Here is an 8,947-nt window from a genome sequence, read left to right as displayed (position 1 = left end):
AGAGAGAGAGAGAGAGAGAGAGGGGGGGGGGAGAGAGAGAGAGAGAGAGAGAGAAATGGGGATCGAGGGAGGGAGAGACAGAGAGAGAGAGAGAGAGAGAGAGAGGGGGGGAGAGAGAGAGAGAGAGAGAGAGACAGAGCGACAGAGAGACAGACAGAGAGAGAGTGAGTGAGAGAGAGAGAGAGAGGGAGAGAGAGAGGGGGGGGGGAGGGGAGAAAATATCAATAGACATAATCACTACAGAGCTAGCTAACAGAGATGTGAACAATTTCACGACTACTTTAATTAAGAAGGAATCGATATATTAAAACTGAAATTAGCATTGTGTAAAAGAGGGAGAGAGTAGGCATAATTATAATAGTAGAAGGGGTTTAAGCACCCTAAGCCCGCCACCCCTCCAATGAGGCCTAGGGTGCATTGTATACAAATATGTATTATTATTTTATTTCATTTTTCATGAATGATGATAGTAATTAAGATCAGTATGTGCATTATTATTAGAAAAATTTAGTGATTTCATACCATTATTCTCCTTCTTTGCTCACTGTTTTGTGAATAATTCAATTATGTTAAGAAAACGAAATGAAGATCTGTATTTGAATGGAATTATGAACATTGATTTTTATGAAATGATTTATTTTGAATGAAATCTCTAAGAAGAAAAAATATTGAAGAAAAAAGAAAAAAACACTCATTTGAAAGCAGCTAGTGAATTTAAAGGTTCCTTTTATTCCCACTTTTATCACTTCCGGGCATTGTTTTTTGTTCATTTCCCCATAACTAATGTAACCCCAAGGAAAAAGGAATTAATGTTTTCTGTCTTTCTTTGCTCGATTATTTCACTCACAAGATATAGGAATCATATACAAAACACAAAACGACTGTTTACGCTGTCGAGTCCAATGCAAAGTATGTGATCTATCCACAGAGAGTATCTTTGCGTTGCCGTACAAAAGTAAGTAAGAACTGTACACTTATTTTGTTACTTTTTTTATATTTTAGGTTTTAAAACTATAAATAAAACTATTGTTTTAATTCAGTTGAATTATCAAATATATATTTGTTGTTTATTGAAGTATTAATTACTAATATTTTATTTTTTTTAAAAACTTTAAAAAACTATTTTTGGTGAAAATTCCCGGTAAGTTTTGATTTAGAATTAGAGTTCGAAGACGAACAACATTTTGCTGCGGTTTTGCCTGTAATTGTGGATTTCTTTTCTCAAAGGTAAGAAGAAGATGATTATGTAGCATAATTCATATGATTGTGAATAAATCATGCTAATCTTGATGCCTTTATGATATAGAAATGTTCTTTTCAAAATCGCTATAGAATTATGTATTGTCCCACATGTTCAAAATCATGTTAGATTGATTGGCCGCCGAACTGTGACCAAATTGTGATTGTGATTCATATTACAATCGCCGCGCCGCAAACAATTTTGTACGCACCCCCGAAACAATGCAAAGTTAATGAACAAAACTGCATTGTAATGTACTATTATATCTTTAGTAGAGTCTAGGTTATACTAGATCTAGATTAGGCCTAGATCTAGGCCTGGATATTCTTCTTTTTCTTCTTCTTAATTCTTCTCCTCCTCCCTCATCCTTCTGACTTGAGTTCTTCTCCTCCTACACGTTTCTCCTCCTCCTCTAGTCCTACTCCTCATACTTCAACTTCCCCCCTCCTTCTCCTTTGTCTTTTCCTTCTCCTTCTTCGATCTTCCAACTTCCAGGTATATTTCTTGACAATTTAATAAAATTATAATAAGACGTGTTGTTTCAGAACATTTTAGCAAGATAATGGATATCGTTTAAAATAACATTAACAATGCTAGACTCCTAGAGCAATTTTTGTTTGCCCTGAAGGCCTGATGCCACTCACTTTTCAGACAAAATATTGATCTCATTTTTGTTCGCGAGTGGCACTGTGCGGTCCGTTGACGTCATTGTATCCCTCGACCTCGCTAACATTAATGGCTCGATATATTATTATTATGAAGATTCAACATCAATCAATGTCACTGATGATCATTTTCAAGCTTCACCATGACGTCGCATGCTGATATGACTGGGAGCGTGATGGGGACCGTTGCAGACCAAGAGATCGCCAATCTCTCCAGTAAGCTGAGCCAGGTCAGTGATAAGTTCATCAACCAATGGACCGGCGTAAACCTTCTCCAGCATCTAAAGCACAATGAAGGACAACTACGACAGTTCATCAAACAAGCGGAAGGTAATTAAGGCAATGAGTATTGGATGAAATCATTCAGGGCCCTGTTTCATAAAACTTGTTATCAATAACAAGTAACATCCATCGGATAGGACGTTAAATGGAGGCCATGTGTATAGGAGAGTCACCACCCTTGCACGTTGATAACCCACTGCACTATTCGTATAAGAGTAGGTAGAAACCCCGGTGTAGTGGTCCACCTGCACACCCCAATCAGGCCGGGTATACACCATCAGCAAGAATCTTCAGTATTGAAGGAGGCAGATTTTCTTGAAGAAGAAGAGGAAAAAGAACATTTCCTGTTATGAGCTACTGAAATCATGGCATTTTATTGACTGAGAGCAAATTTGTCGTAGAAATGTAGCAATTGTTATTGATACAAGTTTCATGAAACAGGGCGCTGGTCAGCCTTGTTCAGACATGAGAGGGCAAAATTAACCAAATTGTTTTAAAGAATGGTGCAAAAAAAGTCTTGGTGTAAACAAGTAGTTCATAAGGATGGAAAAAAAGGAAGAGCACACTATTCTTCTGTCTATATTTTTGAAGAATTGAAGATACAGAAATGCAAAGTGAACCATGCTTACATAATTTAATTTTGCTGTTGCGATGCTTTTGAGAAGGCTTCCCAAGTTGTGTGAACAAATTTTTATTAGTAGCAAGTTACTGTATCCCTTTGATTCTTCATTTACCTTGGTTTTGCTCAGTTTGATCACATTTGTATGTGTGCAGTTGATGTTTCTTTTAGATGAAGTTTCCTGACAAAGTGAAAATATCAAATTTTTGTTAGTTTATTCCAATACATAACAATAAATAAAATTAAAGATTCATTCTCATTATCTCTCCCTCTCTCTCTCTCTCTCTCTCTCTCTCTCTCTCTCTTTCTCATGAATTTTAACTTCTAAACCATACCATATGTTTCATTTGAAATTCTTTTAAATTCAATTTCCCATTCCTTTACAGATCAAATTGAAAGTTTGAAAGGAGAAATGGTAGCATTAAAACAGCAAGCTTCCAGCAGTCAGTTAGGTAAGTAAGATATGACTACAATATAAAATGTTCACAAATTACACCACCAGGGGCCTCCGGTTGTGCAGGCTTCTTTAAATAAATATGTTGTTTGATAAATTACAATTATTTTTTGGGTGTAAAATGACAAAAGATCCTACAGTGCAAGAAGTTAATCGCAGATAATGACACTCTACTCGGTTATTTCCAACTCTATGTATTCATAGTGGGATTTTTAATGTGTTTTGATTCTTTCTTTAATTTTGTAAACAGAAAGGTATACATATTTGATAATTGTTTTACTTTGGTTTCAATCTAATGAATATCCAATCATAACCAAACAGTATGCATTGTATCTTGTTTTTGTGTAAAAAATCATTTAGAGAAAGATATGCATTTACATGTATGACATGACAAAATTGCCAGTATGATGATTTTATCGATAGGTTTCACATAGGTTAGTCTTTATCTTTATAATGTTATCAAAGTGTTTGTTCTTATCAAAATATATTTAAGTTATTTAAAGTTTAAAAAATCATATATGATGTCAGAATTAAATACAATTTAACATTTGATGCCAAGTTCTAGGGAAATCTGTTTATATATTTATTTCTTTGGGTTTTTTATTTCAGCTGTGGCAAATCAAGAGTCGCAAGCCAAGGACATTGAGAAGGCTATTGAACAAGCCCGTACTACAACGGAGCAGCTACTCTTCCAGAAAGAGCAATGGGAAAAACAGCTGGTGGAAGAGACTAAGCAGTGCCAAGAACAGAAAGAATGTAAAATTTTTTAATCAAATTGCGGTGGTAGTCATTACAGTGCCATAGGTGTTATCATCCCATATTATGTACCTGATGTAATAACCTGATGTTCATGGTTGTTTTTCTTTCTGAAAGTGTCTGTAATCTTTTTTTTTCATTGTCATATTCATATTCATAATACTGGCTGACCTAATGGGGGATATCAGAATTTATTGCCCGCTCTAGAATCATATTTCCAGGTCCAAGTTGCAAACTGGAAAAGACACTTTGAAAATGCAATTATTATTGTCATTACTATCATCATAAACATCATATAATCAATATCTCCATGATCATCTTCATTATCATCCTCTTCCTCTTCATTATTATTGTCACCATCATCATCATCACCACCGTCATTATCCTCATCATTACTGTATCATTATCATTTCTTTTTCTCTCATACAGTGTTGTAGGCTGTAATATAATATTGTATTCTTGAATTCCTCCATCTTGTAGTAATTGAAGCCCAAGAGCGAGCAACCAGACAGAGGCTTGAAGCACTGAATAAAGCTGAGCATTACTTCAAGGACATCATGGCTTTAGAGTTCAGGAAGATCGATGGTGAGAACTAGCTAAAGCTAAACCTGTATATAAAGACCGCTCAAGGGAGACATTAAGAAATTTAGTCTTTAAAGGGAGTTGGAGTTCATGTACAGGTTCTTTTCTTTTCCAATGAGAAACTTTTCAAAGGACACCCCCCCCCCTTATTTTTTAAAAAAATACAAATTTGGTCTTTCTATACAGGTTTGAAAGTACTAGTATGTATTTTTAGACACAGTCTAACCTGCTTTCTTCACCACCTGTACAGAAAGACCATTGTCTATATATTCTCCATTTTCTGATTTAATATCCCTGAAGAGAAATTCACATTGAGCATATTAGAGACCTGTACATAAAGACCAGCTGATTATACAGACTGTTTTTGTTTTTTTCCTTCAAAAAGAATTTTGAACTTTTCTATTTGCTGCCAAATAAATGACATTATTTTTGTATTTTTTATTTAAATATTCATTTAATCAAACAGCGTATGGTCACTCAACTCTCAAGGCACACATTGGATTTTTTTTTCCCTTCCTGCTCGTACGTTTTACATATTTTTTATAGGACCAACTCATGTGAAATTTTGTTATCATTGATTTTGAAAACACGTTCTGGAATGAGATTGAGGAGTAAACAAAAAGGCACCTGGACCCTTTTCAATAACCCAGTGAGTACTTCCAAACATTTTGAAAAATGTCTACCTATTTTTTTCACCCACATTTTCATTTGAAAATCTTTATTATTATCAATTGCAAGACTCCTCTGTATTATGTGCTGCAAAAACTTAAGTACTAAAATATTCATGTGATTGTTCTTTTATATCAGGTGATCATCTGCAGTTTGTCTTCACTAACGTGGACTCTAAGAACCATGATAGGAGCTTCTATCTCACAATCAAAATTGATAACAGCCAATATCAAGGTACGTGTGTATGTGAAGCTGTATTTCCGTCGTTACCAACTTAAATGTAAAGACCAGTTTTGGAAACGCCCCCCTCTCAAAAAATGAAATGGAAGCTCTTATTACCAATCACGTGAAAGAATATGTTTTGACTAATACGTGACGATTCAAATTTTACTGGGAAACCGCCTACTATTGATATATTTGGTAAATTATCATATCTAGCCTGCCTGGATTGATATCGGGTAGTCCCATATACATCTTTTTGTGCACAGTGCTTGTAACTTTACCAAGACTGGGCCAAATTTTTTAAAATCATTTTTAAGATTCCAGAACCTTGCAGTATACACCAATACTTATATGCTAGATGATCAACCTTTTTTGATCAATTCCACAACGTTTCTTTCACAATGCAATCGCATGACCAGAACTGGTCTATACCTTTAATGGTACCCTTGTCAGTGCTTTCATCTTCTCCTCTGTCAGAAGCAACAGGCTCTTATTTAGCTTTGTTTTGAATTGGTATTTCTAGGGTCTTTGATCTTGTTGTAAATTGTTAGTAGGGAAGTAGGAGAGCGCCCTCTGTAGCTTACTACATCCGCAGCCCTCAGGCCCCTCCCGATGTACAACTTTAGTACAGATAACCTCTTGAAATTATTCTGAATAATTGACTAGTTCTTCATGCTCTTGAAATTAAAGCCGAATAATTGATGCAAATTAATTAAAGTGGTGTTGTTATGTTCACTTCTGAAAAATGTCATGCCTGAAATAACAAAGAAGTTGAATCATTTATTCACAAATGGGACTTGAATAAATACTAGATTCCTTGCCTTCCTAAAAACCCAGAGTCTTGTTTCACTGGTGTGCTAGATACAAGATAAATTGGCATTAGACCAAATGAAAGAAAGTCATACATGTATTTTCTAGGTACATGTACATTTTAAAATATTTGTGCCACAATCGCAATACAATATTTACATTAAATGGTAATTGTATATAGAGTGATTAGATCCATAAAATATGAGTAATACCGTAATTATAATTTCCTTTTTTGTCACCTTTGACCCAAAGTGACCGACTGCTGCCCAGCTATCGATGGAATTCCAGAGATGGTCGCAGGGCTCAACAAGTCCAACAACCTCATGAAGTTTGTTGTGGAAGCGAGGAAAAAGTTCAAGCTTACAACAACCTGAAATCAGCATTGGATTCTTTCGTAATGAAAGAATGGTGAATCTTATTTATATTTCACCACATAACATATGTTTTTGAAAATATCTAACTTTATAGATACTCTAATAACTTCTCATATAATTTTTTTTCTCAAGACATGTTCAAAAATAAGTTTTTTAAATGCCTATTTAGATTTGTCTGTACAGGTACTGCTGGTATGACCAGCTGTAGAAAATTATTTAAACCTGAAATGATAATTCCATTCAATTGCACACTTATTTTTGTTTTTAAATGAATTAAGTAAACAGAAAAATGTTCAATGCTTGAGTTATATTTAATTGCAAATTCCTGTATGCACCAACACTGCTTTCTTTATAGAGACTTGAAAGATAATTTGCTATACTTGAAGAGGAAAACAGAAGCTGTTGAGTCTTTGCCTACATATTAGAAAGTGTATGAGCTTTACTTGTAGAATGAAACTACATCTGATGCATTTATATGTTTTTGTGTGTTTCTGTACATGAAAGACCAAGATAAAATGTAGTCAAACTTGTTGGCCAGAATCATGAATCCACAATAGTGAATAACCTTGGGTTGTTCTATTTTATGTATCCAATAATCAATATCATACTAATGTTGCTTAAAAGTGACATAATTTAGGAGAGAATGAAATGATTTCAAAAATGATTATGTATAGTCAAATTGTTGACTTTTTTTATCCAGGCTTCCTCACATATTTCTAGCTGCATTTGGGCAGATGGATTATGTAATATAGCTAATATATCTTGGGTAAATAAAGATGGATTCTAAACTTTCCCCAATCTCACTGATAAAATTCTTATAGTTAACCCATGGATAGTCATTAAGGCTCGTTGACTACTAAAAAGAAATTATTCGACAATAGATCAATTCATATCAACCATTGTATTAAATAAAATTGAAGATTTTTTTTTAAATACTTGTAAAAATTGTATATACATTGTATATACATTGTATATGCTTGTAAATGAAAAATGTTTGTATATGCATAATACACATGTAGTTAATGTGCTTATCAAAAACACCTTTGAATGTTGTATAATATATGTATACGGTACTTCTCAAAATATTTGTACATTGTATCTTTATTACAAATAAAACAATCTTAAAAGTAGAATATCCATATTTTGTTATTATTTGTGCCACTTAATTTTCTCTTCTAATGTTTATCTCATTTTTAGGGAGTATATCGTATGTTTGGAGCCAGCTCAAAAATCATTAACTTGTGTGTACGAGTATGGCTCCAGAAGATATACCGTACATTTACATGTACAAGGATTTTAAGTATCTTTGTATCGTCACACCCTTGGACAACAGCCATCCAGCCAAAATTACCCCCATAGTGATTGATTGACCCACTGGGTGTGTGTGTGTGTGTGTGTGTGTGAGAGAGAGAGAGAGAGAGAGAGAGAGGGAGAGAGGGGGGGGGGGAGGGTGGGGTGGGAATGCATTAAGTCACATTCTCCTTTTATAGTTGTTGTTGAACTACTAAATGTCAATGTACATTATTAATCTTATTTCAGGTTTTCTTGTATTTTACTGTAAATATAACAATATTAGTCTCCTGACTTTTGCCATGTTTCTTTAAACAATAAAACCTAAATTGAATTGAATTAAATTGTGGTAAAGGGAGGGGACGTCGTCCTTGCTGAATTATTTATACACTAACTTATCTTGGGGATGATAGCTACTAGTACAAAGACAGTTTGTCATCAAATCTTTTCATTGCAATGAAATTTTTATTGCATACTTTTTAAATGAAGGTTGTTCTAGACAACCTGAAAGCTTGCCCACGACTTCCCCAACATAGCAACAAGTGATTTATTGAGAACGGATTCCAAGTAATGTAGTTCATCCATTAATAACAGGTAAATTGAATAACTTGTCACTATATGTCCCCAAGAAAGACTCAAAACTTCCACAAATCTGAATATGTTATTAAACCGGTTTATTGAATCAAGCACTTACTAAACATCAAGCACAAATGAAAGTCATCATTTGGTTAGTCATAAGTTGATCTTTATTACAGTTAAATAAAACAACATGTGATAAATCAGGGAAGAGATAAGGTATATCATATTTACAAAAACTTTCTAGCGACTGCATTATGCTAGCTACTCATAGTACATCATAGTACAACTTCCATACATCCATTCTACCTGTAGCTCAATATTAAACACAAAAACATGTTTTTAATTAGGCTACAACCATTCAAAAATGATGACAAATACCGTAAATTTTGGTATATGGTAATACCA

General features: G+C 34.1%; 1 protein-coding gene across 1 annotated transcript; it reads left to right on the top strand.

The window, feature by feature from the left end:
* The first annotated feature begins 1,119 nt into the window (after positions 1 to 1,119).
* Positions 1,120 to 7,793, top strand: LOC592672 (kinetochore protein Spc25). The gene is made up of 7 exons (XM_792183.4): positions 1,120 to 1,227; positions 2,042 to 2,235; positions 3,193 to 3,258; positions 3,870 to 4,016; positions 4,497 to 4,601; positions 5,406 to 5,501; positions 6,552 to 7,793. The coding sequence occupies exons 2-7, from the start codon at positions 2,049 to 2,051 to the stop codon at positions 6,671 to 6,673; spliced, it is 723 nt and encodes a 240-aa protein (XP_797276.1). The 5' UTR covers positions 1,120 to 1,227; positions 2,042 to 2,048; the 3' UTR covers positions 6,674 to 7,793.
* The last annotated feature ends 1,154 nt before the right edge of the window (positions 7,794 to 8,947 follow it).

Source organism: Strongylocentrotus purpuratus, unplaced genomic scaffold (genome assembly GCF_000002235.5).
Source record: "Strongylocentrotus purpuratus isolate Spur 01 unplaced genomic scaffold, Spur_5.0 spur5_scaffold_19, whole genome shotgun sequence".
In the NCBI taxonomy this organism is placed as follows: Eukaryota; Metazoa; Echinodermata; class Echinoidea; order Camarodonta; family Strongylocentrotidae; genus Strongylocentrotus; species Strongylocentrotus purpuratus.
Note: the sequence above shows the minus strand (reverse complement) of the source record. Positions and strands in the feature narration are given on the sequence as shown.